Here is an 18189-nt window from a genome sequence, read left to right as displayed (position 1 = left end):
CGCGGGCAATTAGCAGGTCCGTACCTAGTTGGCGGGGGTGAGGGGGGGGGGGGAGAACTTAGGGGCAATGCCCTAGCATAACAGATACCATCACCTTTATTCGCCGCGCTATCTGTATTAACTATATATTAACCCTTTTCAGGCCCGGCCGCACCAATCTACAAGGTTTTCCCAAAAAATCCAAATATATTCCAATTAATCCAGCTTTGATGATTCATTTGAAGACAAGTAAAATTTCCCGAAAGTGCAATCTAATTTGAATCTTAAATCGGAATGCTGAAGTTGAAATTCTATTGGCGAGTATGTGGTCGCTAGGTGCACTGTGCCTGGAAAAGGGTTAAAATATTGCCGACCTAAGAATGCCTAAATGCCCTACAATTTTGCCAGAAGGTTGAAAGTAGACACACATCGTGAGGTGCTTAATTCATACTTAAGAAATTAAGGTCATTCATGTGCAATAAAGTAGTTTAATTAAATCACTAATGTATTTAGGCATATAGACGTTAAAGCTCTTATTTATTTCTTCTATTTGTATTTGCCAACGCCCTCTAACTTTGCCCAGGTGGACAAAGTTAATTAATTTACCATGTCTAGTCAAGGCAAAAAGGCCTAACAAATAACCATCAAACAATAGAATATTTGTTAATTTTCGATCAATACTAAGCTATATCGAACAGACTGCTTATTGTAATATCTAATGACACTTAAGACTCTCATTACATTTAAAGTATTTCTTGCCTTTATATTATTAAGTATTTAATAATTTTGCCTTGGATTAATACTAATTCTTGCAAGTTGTATGTAGGTATATTAGATGGATAATTGTAGGCTAATAAAATGAAAGCGCACTAAATTAGATTAAGTACCTACTTAAATATAATTGTGGATAGAAATAAAGCAATATTTAACAATTCATTGTAAATGCAGGTAAAGTTGTTTCATAGCTCAGACAGTGTAAGGGTTATTTAAACGTCATAATCTCATAGAAGTTTTACGTTTAAAATAACACTTAAAACGTCTGAGCGGCTACCGCGAAAACCGAAATTCGCAAATTGCGGGGATCTTTCTCTTTTACTCCAACGACGGTGTAATTAGAGTGACAGAGAAAAATCCCCGTAATTTGCGAACTTCGATTTTCGCGGTTATAGCCCTGGGCTATCAAAATCGCTGTCAACTTAGCTTGTTCTCACTCTAGTTTAATTTCGTGACTAAGTTTTCCAAAGTATTATATTCCAATAAACGATTTTCACCGACCCCGGTGGCAGTGGCGGATTTCCCTTATGGCTCAGTAGGCTCGGGCCTAGGGCGGCCAGATATTGATATGAGGCGGCTAGTACTTACTACAGGCAGGCGTGGCTCACTCCGCGATTTCGTCGCTTTGCAACAGGTAGCTACAAAGTACATCCGTTCCACACCAATTTTGGTGGCTAGCCATAAACCGCGCGTGGCGTTGTCGCGACCTAGCGGCCATACCTGTCCTGATCGTAACAGACGCGTTTTGTTAGAGTGAGTTTTCTGTACCTAGTACTATTATTTCTGGGCCTGGGGCCTAGGGCGGCAAAGACTGCAAATCCGCCACTGCCCGGTGGCACCAAACCGTCGGTCACCGTAAGTGTTCGCTAAATTTTATTATATGCGAATTTTCATTAAGTGATATTGATCAATCTGTTTAGTGTGGTTGTTGCATCTGGCTCTAATACTTTATTTGAATCTACCGCGAAGTGGATTGTATATTCTGAAAACTATAACTAAGTCTTAAATTTAAACATATTTTTATGTAATGTTAATTTAATTTTTAAGTAGTTATATTTAATGATAATTTAGTTATTTCTATTTATAAATATTATGTGTTCAATAAAAGCACTTTTTCCATCACAAGGGCGATAAGATAAGAAAAGTTTAAAGTATTTAATAACTATAAGACATACATTTTTTTTATGTCCGTCCTGCCGTTTCTGCATATGTACACGGTATTTGCCTATTCTGCTGTTATCCACTTAACCCTTTACCAGGTCAAGGCTAAAATAGAACACATGTTTGAAGTGCCGTATGTGGGAAATATATATCCACATACCGCACTTCAAACATGTTTTCTATGAGTAAGACTGACATTCGACTGTCATGTTTGAAATGTCAGCCTGGTAAAGGGTTAAGGAAGAAACTAAACATTGAAATAGTAGGCATAGTATAACAGATTAACAGTTAGCAATTTCGCGCATCTTAAATTAGTGCTTCTCACCCTGGACAAATAGTCAATGCGAATTAGAGTAAGACCAAGCTAACTCTGCAGCGAATTTGGTTTAAACGTCGTAATTTTAAAGATATTTGACGTTTATGATAACACCTCGCTCTGTACTATCAATCAAGTTCGCTGCAGATTTAGCTTGGTCGAATTCTACATATTTGTCCAGAAAAATTATAATCGATGAAGTTGCAATTGCTTCTGATATTGCAGTAGAAAAAAATAAAACGATGCATAGAAATTAAATTTCAATTTATTCGAGATTACATAATTTCTGTATGCAGCAGCCGCCGCCATTTCCATGTAATAATCTAGAAATAAAATTAATCATACTGAACGTAAGTTGTTTCATTTAAACTAAACTCATAACCAATTGTTCTACAATTCCATTGAAAATAGACAAACATGGTTACTTTTTACACAAGATTTCATTTAAAGAAATTATGCCCGTACATATAAAATATTTAAAGAATATTGTTAACAGCGACATCATATCGTCATGTTCGCTCTTTTGACAACAGATATTTTACATAAAATACAATATTCATAAATATTATTATACAATAACAGTGAAGACTGTCGAGCATAATGGAACCCAAAATTTATACAAATCTTTCCCGAGCATTCTAAGAAACTTTAATTCTAATATTTTATAGCAATTCTTACAAAATCTACGCGTCATATCCGCACCTTACATTATCGCACTGCCGCATGCAATTTTGCGCTTTTATACCATTAGAATAGATTTTAAGTTCGCTCACACGTCCTAGTCAATCTAAACATGACATACATTTTCCGATATTATAAAATAGAATACAAAATTAACATTCTCAGTTAGGGTAAGTGGCACCCATTGGAGTAAATGTGATGTTTCTCAAACGCGACCAGTTTACCCCGCCTCACCTCTAGAGTTACACCAGGAAAAGTCTGCAGCGATTTTGATAGCCCTCGCAGTGAGTGTTATTAATACGTCATGATTTCATAGAAGTTTGACGTTTAAAATGACACTTGCACTGCGTATGCTATCAAAATCGCTGCAGACTTTTTCTCGGTCTGACTATATTTTACCATCTGACACAGATGTAGTCCATAGTTATTTTCCGTCGTATTTTCACGTATACGAACGTGTCTTACTATTTCAGTCAGTCTCGGTACAAAAAGTACTGAGGTTGACTAAAGTAGCATGACAAATACGAACGTTTCCGAGAACGATGGAAAACAATTATGCCTAATTAATCTATGATTATGCACTACATCTGTGATGAGAATTGTCATATTGATGAAATAGAAGCTTGGATTATGACCACACAATCCTTTTTCGAAATTCTGTACCCATCTCTGTCGCTATTGCAATAATCGAGCATAGAATTTCGAAATTTACGTTACCTTAACATTATCTCGTAGGTACTCATAATTAATTCCTAAGTATTAAATGAAATCTACATCTCTGACTACTTTGGCGAAACCAAATTGTATGTTACTCTAAATCCTTCGCAGGCCATGCATACACTGGATTCTTTAAATTACTTGTAGAATTACATCAAGCTAAGTCGGCAGCGTTTTTAACAGCCCAGACGGTGCAAGTGTTAACTTAAACGTCAAACTTCTATGAGATTATGACGTGTAAATAACACTGGCACACCTGGGCTATCAAAATCGCTGCCAACTTAGCTTGGTCTCTAGTTCTCTCGATCCAAAGGTAGATCAATGGACTAGTAGCAAACTGCAGCAGTAAGTATCGAAAACTACCTATTTTTGATACGACTACATAATCGAATCCTACAAGACCGAAACTTGATTTCTCGACGAGTTGCAGCCCAAAAGTCAATCTAAGAAATCAATATTATTCATCTCAATATAAAATGTATATATATTCCAGTGTATGCTATCACTTTCACGCGTTTCACATAAATGGTCTCGATACTTATTCCGTAGCTATTGCACTGTCTTTATACAGTCGCCATCAGATATATCGGAGCGGCCAAGGTGTTCACAAATATTGGAACACGCACTCTAACACCTTGACAATAGAGGCGTGTTCAGATATTTGTGAGCACGTTGGGCGCTCCGATATATCTCATCAAATCGTCCAATGTACTGATCAATATCTGAACATGCATTCATTGACAAGAAAACCTCGAACGATATCTGATTGTCACTGTACACCCGCCTTTCCCTAAAATCTGCCAAGCTAAGTTGGTTCACTCTCGTATAATATACCTTTCTATTCCAACATAATCCATTATGAAAATATCCTATTCGTCAATTATTCTAAGCGTATAGATCAGCGGTCGGCAACCTTTTAGCAGCCAAGGGCCACATAGCAGTTAACGAAGTGGCCGCGGGCCGCATTTTGTTAATATTTATGACTTTATCAGACATTGTCGTTTGTCAATATGTATTACATACAAAGTAGCCAGGGAGGCTCGCGGGCCGCGGGTTGCCGACCGCTGGTATAGATTATTCTAGATTTTGTGTACTGAAACAAGATTGTGCAGCATTTACTATACAGGTACTAGTAATTCAATGTTTTTTTGGCAAAAACTCCAGCTGCAGAGATAACTGACCCCCCTACTCCATATATATAAATTTGTTTGCAGGGGGGTCAGCTAACTATGTAGCTTACTGTACAACTTCTTAAGGCAGTTAATATTGCAAGTTCCGTCGAAACAATAACGTAAATTGAGTGAACGATTTTCGATAATAGTTTCATCATGGGTTAATAATTAAAAACGGATATCATAGCACCTATGCTATTCTACTCGCCACAACGAACATTACTTATATAACCCTTTATCAGGCTGGCATTTAAAAAAAACCGGGCAAGTGCGAGTCGGACTCGCGCACGAAGGGTTCCGTACCATAATGCAAAAAAAAAAACAAAAAAAAGCAAAATTAAAAAAACGGTCACTCATCCAAGTACTGACCACTCCCGACGGTGCTTTTGTCAAAAATCACGTTTGTAGTATGGGAGCCCCATTTAAATCTTTATTTTATTCTGTTTTTAGTATTTGTTGTTATAGCGGCAACAGAAATACATCATCTGTGAAAATTTCAACTGTCTAGCTATCACGGTTCGTGAGATACAGCCTGGTGACAGACGGACAGACAGCGAAGTCTTAGTAATAGGGTCCCGTTTTACCCTTTGGGTACGGAACCCTAAAAATGACAATCGAATGTCAGTCTTACTAATCGAAAATAGAACACATGTTGAAGCGCCGTATCCGTATGTGGGAAATATATATCCCTTAGCCTGGTAAAGGGTTAAACTATTAGAAAAATCATTCTTGCTCGAAAATGACGTTCCGACCTGAGACTATTTAACTGTGTGGGCAAAGTTACATAAAGTTGGGAAAAATTGCATACCCTTAAAAGTACTACTTGGGTTATATTGGATTGGTATTTGATCTAATAGAGTTTAATTCCTAGTATTGCGAGTTTTTGCCAGTATTAAATCTGAAGCTTTTGAGTCGTTACCCTATGAAAACTTAGAGCCTATTGGGTTGTCCATGCTATAGTTCCTAAATTCCTAACTAACACTATAAGTACTTCAGGATTTCATACCTACAGGGTGCCCCAGAATTCGACGTCAAGCCGTAAACGGATGATAGACCAAGTCATAACAGTTATCATAAAAATACAAAAAAAAAATCCAACTCATGTTTTTTTTTTAAATTATGGTCACTTTAAAAATTCACTAAAAAATCCGCACCCTGTAATGGTTCTTTAACTCTTGTTACTACAAATTCCATAATTTATTCTAATTTTTTTATTATTGTGTAATCTTGAATAATTACAGGGTGTGGATTTTTTTTGTGAATTTTTAAAATGACCATATTTTTTAAAGAACATGAGTTGAATTTTTTTTTGTATTTTTATGATAACTGTTATGACTTGGTCTATCATCCGTTTACGGCTTGACGTCGAATTCTGGGACACCCTGTATTTCAATTTATTTTATTCCTTGATTTATAAGGCAAATATGCGCCTAGCTTAGAAATCGCTAGGCATGTAATATACAGTAACATGATTTGCCCTACATCTAGTTTTGATTAACTAGTATATTATGCAGACTGAGCATATTATTAATAGTATTTTGATTGTCATTATTCTGTGATAGGCAACCCATTTCTTTGATGTTTCAGTTTCTTATAATAAATGCACCAGACTAACTTACATACAAAAACTATGACTATAATTTAAATAAACATCTAAACTTCGTTTTCTTTAGCATTAGAAATCAGGTAAACAATCTTGATGTGTCTTTTAATTGAAAAACATATTTTAAAAATAAGTTACGGCAAATATGTAACAATTATGAATCTAATGCGATCATTTTTATTCTTCTGCTTTCATAAGTAATAGTTTTTGGTTTTTAAAAAGCGTTTTTCAATTAAAAGACATGTCAAGATCGCTTACCTTCTTCCAAGTTCTTTCTAATGCTAAAAAAAAACGAAAAAAAGATTATGGACTAATTACACAAATTAATTTAATATTATGCATTTCATTAATGTTACAATGGAAATAATAATATATGAGCACTGTTTTTATGAAATACAACACGAATTTAGAATATGTGTATTCATAATTGAGTAAATCTATTGGAGTGTCTAGTAGTGTACCTATTTATTTGTATTATACTAGTGTATTAAATTAACCCTCGTTTATTTTATAAGTATAACTATATTCTTTACAGATATAATCGGCAATTTTGTGCCCATCAAATTTTCAACTTTGCCCATGTTTATTGTTTAGCATAATATTGCAGAAAATTTAAGGGCAAAGTTGACAGATTTGATGGTACAAAAATGTGAATCATATCATAAATATCTATATCCTGTATCTATTGGAATATTTCTATTTTTGTCATGAATTAAGGTACTGTAGAGAATTGAGCAAATAATATAAAGGGATAAAAGTCCCGGGATGAAGATATGAAAATAATTGTATTTTAAAACAAAATTTCGCTAGTTAACAGTTTTTTTTTGTAAAATATGAAATATAATGAGTTTATTTTTATGCTGTATAGGTTAGGGGAATAATTCACGTTGCATGTTATCATGATTTGATAGGACATTCATAGTTCAAAGTTAACACAAACCCAACTGACTTATTTGAAGGTTGCCTTGTTTTAATAAACCTAAATATTTATTAAGACTATGATGCTACTTTTGGACTTAGACTTTAAATCCGTTATTTGTAACATTAGTCAAAATTTATAATATTTTAGCAACCATTTTATTAACTTCATTTACCTACTTCACCAACGTGATCTATTTAAGACCAATCAAAATTATCTTTCGCTTTTTTATAAGTATCTGAAGATTACGTTATTACTATTAATACTGCCATGCCAATATGAACTTTATGACATTCGTATAAGGATCGCCACGATATGTGGGATGGCAGCAAATTGAAACTGATAAGAGAATTTAAGAGACTTGGTGTCACTTTTATTTCGTCGGTGGGCAAAGTTGAAACTGTCTTGTTTCTGATACATGGGCAAAGTTGTCATTGTTTCTGTTTAGTGTACATCCATGGAAAAAATAGTAGCACTAGTTAGTTGTAGTGCATAGTTATTTCAGGGAAATGTACGAACGTGTCTTGCTACTTCAGTCAGTCTCGTTACAAAAGTACTGAGGTTGACTGAAGTAGCATGACAAATACGAACGTTTCCGAGTAAATACGATGGAAAACAATTATGCATTACATCTGTACATGTAAACAGCTTATTTTGTGTTCAAAAGACTGACAACACAGAAATGAAATCTCTTATTTTTTGTTATCAATGATCAGTGCGAAAAAAATAATACGGTTATTATACTTTGATGTTAAACACCATCTTATTTTAATATACAAAATCCCCTTATTTTCTCGTTCTTGCTTTTTGTGTTTGATTTATCACTCTTCATTAATTTAAACCTCCCTTTATGAAAAAATCTTGATTATAATATTTTTAGTCACATACCTATCGCTTTCATAGGAAACATCAGAAATCTTGGCTACCGCAAAATCCAAATGAATTTCACACAGTCACTTAAAATTTTACTAGAATAATATTATATTTAAATCACTAACTGCTATAATCCTTGTCACATCTATCGTCGTGGTCCCAATATTTCTGACTCCTCGGGACATCGGAGACATGTCTTCTGGGTGGAGTCTTCCCTGTACCGCTCACAACTCCGTCTGGATTCTCTGTGCTGTTACGCCTGAATCTCCCGGGGACTTTCTCTCTGGAATTTCTAGAGTTCGACCGGTATCTCTCCTCTTTTTCTGGCTCTTTTTCATCATTAACGCTATCTTTAGAGCGCTGTCGAGTCCAATTCCTCTGTCTATTTCTGTTTGGATCTTCGACCTCTTTATCTTTCCGCCAGTTTTCTACAGGCCGCCTGGCGCTTGTTTTTTGTACTTCGTTATTGACTCTCTCCGGAGCTGGTCGGTCGTTCGGGAACTGTTGAACGAAACCATCTCCTTGTGAGTTAAAATTAGTGTTTGAGGTATAAGAGTTTTGTATGTACGCTCCGTCGCCTTGCTGTAAATAGTTAGGATAATTCTCTTGTAGGTAGTTGTTAAATCTGTTTACATTTGGTACGTTAGGTGGCGGGTAATCTGGGACAGTGACTGGATAGGTCTGCTGTAGATTCGGGGGTAGAACTGTAGGATTGAACACAGGTTCCTCCTCTTTCTTTTCCTCTTCTTGCCTCCAAGAGTTCAAGTCATATCTCTTGCTAAGACTGTTTTTGCTAGTCCAAGTATCGAAGTTATCTTGGCTGACAGATAATGCTTGTTCCTGTCTTAGAAGTCCGGCACCAGCGCCTAATATAGGTCTGAGTTTGGGTTTCATCTCTCCGTCCCCGTCGAGGCTTATTTGAGAGATGTTCTGAGAGACTTTGTCGCTTAAGTCTGAGCTGACATCAGTTCGGTTATACTCCTCTTTCTCCGGGCTTTTCTTCCACGATCCGTAGCTGACTTCGCTGTAGTTGTCTTCGGAGGCTAGGTCTAGGTGTGCAGCGTAGAACTGTTGTAGCGTGTTGGGCAGCGGGAGGAACTTGTTGAGACAGAGGTCTGCAGATAGCAGGAGCCAGATGATGCTGGAGGGAGGCGGGGAGAGGAGACGAAGACGGATGGATATGGAGAGTTCATCTAATTCTTGAGATAAGACTGATAGGAGTTCTCTGCCATTCTGCATTAACTGGAAATAGAAAAATTACTAAATTTTATCCTAACTTTGTCTAAACTAAAACATGATTAATGGGCTGATTTAAACTTTCAAGATTATTAAACATTATTAAATTGCACAACGGCACTTATATCGTTAGTGTTGTGTGTCGACAGAGTAACATCCCTAGTGCGCAAAACGTTCAAACTGATAAACAATACCTAGTGCGGGTAGTTCGAAAAACTCGCGCGGCTAGAAGATGTTGATGTCAACTTGCGCCAGTCTTCTCCGAGACCACGGGGACAACGCCGTCCTCGAAACGTCGGAGGTAAATCTTAGAAACTTAAATACGCGATTAAGTCCCGTTGTGCAATTTAATAATGATGAATGGGGTAAATTATTAGTTGTTGTAATCGCGAAAAAAAGTTGCCTCCTCTAAGAAATATGCAGCAGTGCTACTCTTAAGGGTCGAAGATTGCGCATGGGAGGTCACGGATGCTCAAAAATGCTTAGTAAAAAAAAACAGGTAACAACCAGCTGAAGAGGGCCTTTAGAAAAAAGAAAATGCTAAAGGAAATCCCTTGACAGTAAGGAAACGTCAAAAAAAACAATGTTTTAAAAGGTCTAAGGGCCGCTTACACCATCCCACTAACCCGACGTTAAGCGGTTAAACCATTAACCCAGTGTCAAATTGTACTGGTAACCATGGTAACTCCAGATTTAACCAGTTAACCTGGGTCAATGGAATGGAAAGTAGAGCCAAATTACCTGTGTGGCGAGACTGCGGTGTGCGCGAATGTCATCACTCGCGAGCAGGGCCTTCATGTACTGAAGCAGTGGACCGGCCAGGATGTGGACCTTATTACCGTTGCATAGACGCGCTTCTGCAATGGCATAATATAAAATATATTTACTAGAATTTGGGGATTTTATGCTCTGGTTTCCTGGCAAAGCGGTGCCGTCATATAGCGGCCGTCTCCATACAAATACTACCGTATTTAGCCGTGTTATTTAGTATGGAGACGGCCGCTATATAAGCACCGCTATCTTAGGAAAACAGAGCTTTACTGATTTGCTTTCATAGTTTGGTATTAGCACTAGATTCTAGAAGAGCAGTGGCGAAAGTATTGAACACATGATATGCCTACTTGCCACCAAAATAGGTACAACACTGGCTGCAACCGACATAGCCGAGGCGTATCGGAGCGGCCCACGGCGCATCGAAGCGAGCGGCGCGCAGCCCGCGCTCCCGCGCCCCATTGTTGTCCGATTCGTGCGGCGAGCTGTTAAGGAGCGCGTGCTACGGGCTGCACGAGTGCGCCGAAACATGTCCACCACAGACCTTGAATTGCCTGGTAATGCGAAATCGGTGTACATGAACGAAAGACTTACTAGGGAAAACCGCCGCATTTTCAAGAAAGCCAGAGAGGAAGCCAATAAACGGAACTGGAAGTACGTTTGGACAAGGTTTGGTAGAATTTACGTCAAGCAAGCAGAGGGGCGGCAGGCGCATCGACTTCGCAATGATGACGATTTCTCCAAGGTTTTTATTAACAGTCAGCTGGAAACCGAAATGTCCTAACTTAGTACATTGTTGTTTGTTCTGTCTATTTTGTTTCAACTTAATTATTACGTGTTTTGGAATATGTAAACGTACTTCTACTAATATCAAAAATGGCAACCCGTCCAAAGGCAACCAGGTATACCTTACTAATTGTCTAGGTATGTTTATTAGTTTTATTACGAAGTTTTTCATACCATTATTAGATGTAACGGGGCAATATATGAAGTATCTACTGCAATTTAAATTAACTAATATCTCACTTGATAATTTGACACAGTTTTTCTTTCTTAATGATTCACGTGATTAAAGTAAAAAATAATAACAAATTTAATTTAATTCTGGGACTATTAAACATAAGATCAATCAATACAGGTAAGGATGAACTGCTCGACTCTATGGAAAAATATAAACCCGACATAATAGCTCTAAATGAAACATGGTTAAAAAATGGAGAAGAGAAATGTGCTCCAGTGGTGCCAGGATACATTTTTAAGCACTCTCCCCGCGCCGGTGATAAGCGCGGGGGTGGTGTGGGATTCTACGTGAGGCGCGGAGTGCGCGTGCGAGTGCGCCCGCATCCGTGCTCAGCGCTCGAGCAACTATGGCTAGAGGTGTCGCTCCCGGGTGGCGTACGTATAGCCGTTTGCTCAGCCTACAGGCCTGAAGCGCTATCTGTGGCAAATGCTATTGAATCACTAAACGAATCTGCAAGTGCCTTTGCTCATTGTAACCATGTTTTTATTCTAACCGATTTTAATGTAGATTTACTACATCCAGAGAAAAAATCCGTTTCTGAACTGTTGACTTTTCTTTCCCAGCTAAACTTACAACAGATAGTGCAGGAGCCCACTCGTATAACTGACCACTCTGCTACACTTCTGGACCTAATTATTACGGACTCCGCTAACTTGTGCCAAAGGGTCAATGTCTACCATAATCCTTGTTTGAGCGATCATGCTCTGATTATTTCTGAATTTAACATTAAAAAACCGAAAGAGACTAAGCGTTTTATCGATTATAGACCTTTAAATAAGATTAATGATTTAGAGTTTAATTCTGATCTTAAGATTTTGCCTTGGACTGATGTATTGAAATGTGTTGACGTTAATGCTATGGTTAATTGTTTTTATGACTTGCTGCATAAATTATTTGATAAACATGCGCCGATTAAAAGAGTCCGTGTGAGAGAAAAACCGCGACCATGGCTCACAGATAACGTTAAGCTTATGATGTCCCTTCGGAACAAAGCATTGATGAGAGCTAACTCTACCGGCGAGGAAACGCATCGTAATTACTATAGAGCTTTGCGTAATCTTACTAACTCGGCAATTGACAGCGAAAAAAAAGCATTTTTCGCACACTATGTTAATAATAATATAAAGACCCCAAATAAAATGTGGAGCTACCTAAAACGTTCTGCGGTACTTGGCACCAACGATGTCGGTATACCACATCACTTAAACAATCCAGACACCATTAATGATTCTTTTCTTGATATACCAGGTAATGGCCATACTGATCTAGATACGTATAACTACTTTATTAATAATAAATATGGAAGTAACGAATTTAACTTAACTGAATGTTCGGAAAATGAAATTTTGAAAATAATTGGATCTATACAAACAAATGCTTGTGGAGATGATTCAGTTTCAATTAAAATGTTACGAATGACCCTACCCATAACACTACCTATAATAACGGCCATCATTAATAATTCCATTTCGTCGAAATGTTTCCCTACAAAGTGGAAATTAGCGAAAGTAAAACCTCTGCCTAAAGGATCAAATGTAGAGTCGTATAAAGACCTCCGACCTATAAGTATCTTATCAGTTCTCTCTAAAATAGTGGAAAGAGCAGTTTGTGCGCAAATAACAAAATACTTAGAACATAACAACATTTTACCTAATATACAATCTGGGTTTCGAAACGGACATAGTACAACAACGGCTCTCGCGAAAGTCACAGATGATATATTATTAGCATCAGATGATGGAAAAAGTAGTATTTTAGTATTGTTAGATTTCTCAAGAGCTTTTGATTGCATCAATAAAGATCTTTTGTTGGCTAAAATGTCTTATTATGGCATTTCGTTTTCGGCACGAAAATGGTTTTACTCATACCTCTCAAATAGAGAACAGTTTGTCCTAACCGAAAATGAAGAGGGCCAAGAAGTACGATCCTCAGTAAAACCTGTAAATAGAGGAACGCCACAAGGGTCCATTCTAAGTCCAATTCTTTTTACTCTTTTTACAGCTGATCTCAGTAATAGACTAAAGCACTGTTCTATTCATTTATATGCAGATGATACGCAAGTTTACTTATCGTTTGATCCACAAGAGACAGCACAGGCAGTAGAACAAATTAACGAGGACTTAGATATTATATATCGGTGGGCAGTTAATAACAACTTAGTTCTTAACCCTACGAAATCCAAATTTTTAGTCATAGGAACCAAGCATCAGTGTGATCGTGTCGCAAGCCATAACCCTAATATAATCATTAACGGACAGGCGGTCGATAAAGTACACTCCGCGAAAAATTTGGGCCTGTTAGTTGACGAGGAATTGCGTTACATCGAGCACATCAATGCTAAAATTAGAAATGCGTTCTATAGACTAAAAATTATATATGGCATAAGAAATCATTTAACTGAGCCAGTCAGGTTAATGTTGGTGGAATCACTTGTCCTGTCACAGTTCAATTACTGTGATGCAGTGTATGGACCAAGAATATTTGCCAAAACTGCCCAAGCTATACAAAGAGTACAGAATGCGTGCACACGATTCTGCTACTCGGTGCCGAAGAGAGCCCACATCTCACCGTATCTTAATGAGAACTGTATACTTAAAATGGCGGACAGAAGAGTATTGCACTTAGCCTGTCTTATAAAAAAAACTGTAACAACCAAGAAACCAGATTACCTTTATGAAAAAATTAACTGGTTAAAGGATGAGCACCATTTGAACACCCGCAGTAAAATACAAAATAAATTATCTTTACCGCACCACAAAACTGTTGGGTATAGAGGGAGCTTTAAATTCTCAGCAGCCAAAATTTGGAATGATCTGCCTCCACCTCTAAGAAATAATGTGTCCCAAAATACTTTTAAAACTAAACTGAAATCTATATTACTCTATAAACAGAAGAATACTTAAGCACCCTTGAAACACCTATTGAACAGTACCTAGTAAGTTTTCATGTCTTGCCCTGCCTAGCTAATAGTTTTATTATTATTTTTCCCCGCCTTTTTTTTTTCTCATGCCATCGTCATTTGCCAATTAACTTAGATTTAGTTGTTATTAGTACTCAGATTTAATAAAACACTTGTTTTATTTTTTATTATATTTTAATGTCTTATATGTATAATTAGGGGTGAACTGAAAACCAGCGCTGTGACAGCTAGTCTGTAACAGCAAATGCTGAGTCCATCCCTATTGTCACACTATTGGTTGTTATGTGTAAGTTTTATAACATAAGAACGATTAATGTCAATCTATGTTAACTTCATTGTTGCTGGTTCAACACGTACTTATTGTTCAAAATGTGATTTTTTTTGTTTGTTTTGTTTTTATCGTCTTAGTTTTCTTGTATGTGTGTGGCAATAAATAATTCTTATTCTTATTCTTATTCTTAAAATCATTGGTTTCCCATAATGGGTATAGAAAACGCACGTTCAATCTATCTCAGTACTGGGTTTATTCTTTTTTCTTTACGTTATAAGTGAACATCTGTTGAGAGTTACATCAAGAAAAGTCTGCTGTTATTTTAAACGTCAAACTTGTATGTAATATGACTAATAAAAGTAATAAATAATACTTGAACTGCGTGTGCTATCAAAATCTCTGCAGACTTTTCTTGGTCTAACTCTATCTTTGCCTATCATGATAAGCATGTATGATAATTGATATGTGACGTTCCACAGCAAAAGGTACCTTATGGCGGCTGGCGCTTACGTCACATAGCGCCGCAATAATATTGAAGCGACGTTAATAATAGCAGGCGTGTCTCACTCCGCGATTTCGTCGCTTTGCTACAGGTAGCTAAAAGTACATTCGTTCGACCCCAATTTTGGGGTTTGCCATAAGCCGCGCGTGGCGCTGTCGCCACCTAGCGGCCATATCTGTGCTGATCGTAACAGACGCGTTTTGTTAGAGAGTGAGTCTTCTGTACCTAGTACTATTATTTATTCCGTGATAATAGCGTAAGCGCCAACCGCCATAAGGTACCTTTACCCGTGGGACGTCACATATAATAGTCTACGATGGTTACCTGCGAAGTAATCCCCCATGAGGTTAGCAGCATTAATGAGGAATAGGGGATTGGCTCTCTCTAGCACGTCCAATTCTGTAAACAAAACAAGTTTCCACATTAATTAATATATGGAGCGAGTAACAAGTAAATAATCTGTTGTAGCTATAAGTATGTACGCATAGGCTAAGTACCGTTGGCTGCGTCCAACGGCCGACCGATCAGTCGATTACAGGACTTCTATAAGCGAGCACGTTTGTTTATCTTCCTGCCCCCTAACCTCCAAGCTAACACTGGCGACGACGGGTCGCACACCGCGTGTGCACGAATGTTAAATATGGCTAAAGTTACCATCGGGTCGCTCACTACCTTCAACCATGAAGTACAAGAATGGTCGACTTACAAAGATCGACTCGAGCAGTGGTTTTTAGCAAATAGTTTGGACGATACGGAAGATAAATCGAAAGTTAAGCGTCGCGCGGTTTTATTAAGTAGTCTATGCGAAAACAGTTATAAGTTAGTGCGTGATTTAGCCCTTCCAAGTGATGTGACAACTCTAGACTACGATGCCGTTGTTAAACTCCTGAACGATCATCTCGAAACTGTTAAGTGCGGGTTCGCGGAGAGGTTTAAGTTTCATTCCGCGGCTCAGCAGGCCAACGAAGGCTTATCAGAGTGGGCGGCGCGAGTCCGTCGGCTCGCCGCTCATTGTGGCTTCTCGACATCAGTCTTGAATGAGACTCTTCGTGATCGATTTGTCCTCGGCATGCAGCCAGGCCCGGAGCGGGACAAACTTTTCACCAAACCGTTAGTGGACCTCACGCTGAATAAAGCGTTGGAGCTGGCAGAAGCTATACGGTGTGCTAGGCAGGGTTCATCCCAGACAGTAGCGAATGCAGGGATGAATACAACATTGCAGGAGCAGGCCGTACTAAAGATAGCGGCGTCGTCATCAGCGCGCGCGCCGGGACCAGCTCAGCGCGACAACGTGTGCCCGGCGTGCGGGTACAAAGGTCATGGTTCGAGTACTTGCAAGTTTACTAAGTACAGGTGTAAAACGTGTGGTCAGCGAGGACATTTGCGTAGGATGTGTCAAAAAAGTAGTGCAAAAGTCAACTTTATCGAGTGTTGCCCAGAGGAGGATGAGGTAGGCGATGACGGTAAGCGAGCCTTGCATAATATTAAATCTTTAAAAGGTGAGCCTATGTATGAGACAGTACTTGTGAATGGAGTCAATATACGATTTGAAATAGATACAGGTGCCGCTGTTACGGTTTTGTCGGAACACACCTATAATAAACACTTCAGTGAGCCGATTATGCCATGTAACTCCAATTTAACTACCTATAATGAAGACCCTATTGAAACTGTAGGCGAAGTGTCCTTGCCCTTTACTTATAGGGATGTCACAAATAACATAAAGGTTCATGTCGTTAGTGGTCGTCGCGCTCCTCTCTTAGGTCGTGATTTCTTTTCGCGATTTAATCTCCAAATATCGTCTATAAAGTCACACAGCTCCTCTAGCACACACACGGTCTTAAGTGAGTTAGCCGGTAAATACCCAGGTCTATTTTCTGAGGAATTAGGCTGTTGTAAAGGTGTAGCTGTCACTCTTAACCTAAAACCTAACTCGAAACCAATTTTTTATAAAGCTCGAACAATACCTTTTGCCCTCCGTGACATGGTAGAAAGTGAAATAGACCGGCTGGTAAACCTTGGAATTTTGGTACCCGTAAGCTACTCCGAATACGCAAGTCCCATAGTACCTGTGCTCAAAAAGGACGGCAAAATTAGAATATGTGCAGATTACTCGGTTTCCCTTAACAAACAATTAGAAGTTGAGAAGTATCCCCTCCCCAGAATTGAAGAATTGTTTACGAAACTGCACGGCGGGCAGCAATTCTCAAAGCTTGATTTATCCCGTGCCTATAATCAGTTAGTGCTTAGCGACGAGTCACAGATGTTAACATGCATAAACACTCATAAGGGTTTATATAAGTACACGCGCCTCGTTTTTGGTTTGTCTAGTTCAGCGGCTATTTTTCAACGTACAATTGAAAGCCTCTTGTCCGGAATACCGGGGGTCCTTTTGTTCCAGGACGACATTTTGGTCACTGGGGAAAATCATGATCAGCATTTGCATAGGCTGCAAGAAGTATGCAAACGTTTGCAGGACGCAGGGTTAGTGCTACAAAGTAGCAAATGTTCCCTGTTCCAAGACTCCGTTACTTATTTAGGGTTTATAATCGATCGTAACGGACTCCATAAATCGCCTGATAAAATAAAATCCATTTTAGAGGCGAAAACTCCTTCTAACGTAACCGAATTGAAGTCTTTTCTTGGACTAGTAAATTATTATAGATCATTTGTCAAAAATGCCGCATCCATCTTGCAACCTTTGCACTCTTTATTGCAAAAAAACACCCCGTGGTCATGGGAGGCCAAACATGAAATGGCAGTGACGAACATAAAAAATATACTGGCATCTGATGAAGTTTTAGCACACTTCAACCCAGATGCAGATCTGTTTCTGACAGTTGACGCGTCACCAACTGGCTTGGCAGCCATTTTATCCCAAAAAGAAAAAGGCTGCCCTGAAAGACCAATTTCGTATGCGTCTCGTTCGCTCACCTCAGCTGAAAAATCGTACAGTCAAATACAAAAAGAAGCTACTTCTATTATCTTTGGTATTCGTAAGTACCATCAGTACTTGTACGGCCGATCCACCCCTTTTGTATTAAGAACTGACCACAAGCCCCTCCTATCAATTTTTAACCCTAACAAAGGTATACCGGAAGTCACAGCTAACAGGTTGCAACGCTACGCTATATTTCTAGCCTCGTATAACTTTAAGATAGAATACGTGAGTAGTGCCCACAACACAGCTGATTTTTTGAGTCGTGCCACAACTTGTGCCACAGACACATGCACTAACCATGACGATGAGTTGTTAGATAAAGCTACTTATAT

General features: G+C 38.4%; 1 protein-coding gene and 1 long non-coding RNA gene across 3 annotated transcripts in view; one reads left to right on the top strand and one right to left on the bottom strand.

Annotated features, from left to right (window-relative positions):
- The first annotated feature begins 75 nt into the window (after window positions 1-75).
- Window positions 76-2579, top strand: LOC134677174 (uncharacterized). Its single transcript, XR_010100000.1, has 2 exons — window positions 76-1016; window positions 1149-2579. It is a non-coding gene; the product is annotated as an uncharacterized LOC134677174 (long non-coding RNA).
- LOC134677012 (uncharacterized) overlaps window positions 2480-18189 on the bottom strand; it is a 28371-nt gene continuing 12661 nt past the window's right edge. For both annotated transcript variants that reach the window (XM_063535418.1, XM_063535419.1), the window contains exons 6-8: window positions 15241-15315; window positions 10173-10288; window positions 2480-9437 (exon numbers count right to left, since the gene is read on the bottom strand). In XM_063535418.1, the coding sequence (XP_063391488.1) occupies window positions 8316-9437; window positions 10173-10288; window positions 15241-15315 (1313 nt within the window). In that variant the 3' untranslated portion in view covers window positions 2480-8315. The remainder of the gene's footprint in view (window positions 9438-10172; window positions 10289-15240; window positions 15316-18189) is intronic.

This window comes from Cydia fagiglandana, chromosome 25 (genome assembly GCF_963556715.1).
Source record: "Cydia fagiglandana chromosome 25, ilCydFagi1.1, whole genome shotgun sequence".
In the NCBI taxonomy this organism is placed as follows: domain Eukaryota; kingdom Metazoa; phylum Arthropoda; class Insecta; order Lepidoptera; family Tortricidae; genus Cydia; species Cydia fagiglandana.
Note: the sequence above shows the minus strand (reverse complement) of the source record. Positions and strands in the feature narration are given on the sequence as shown.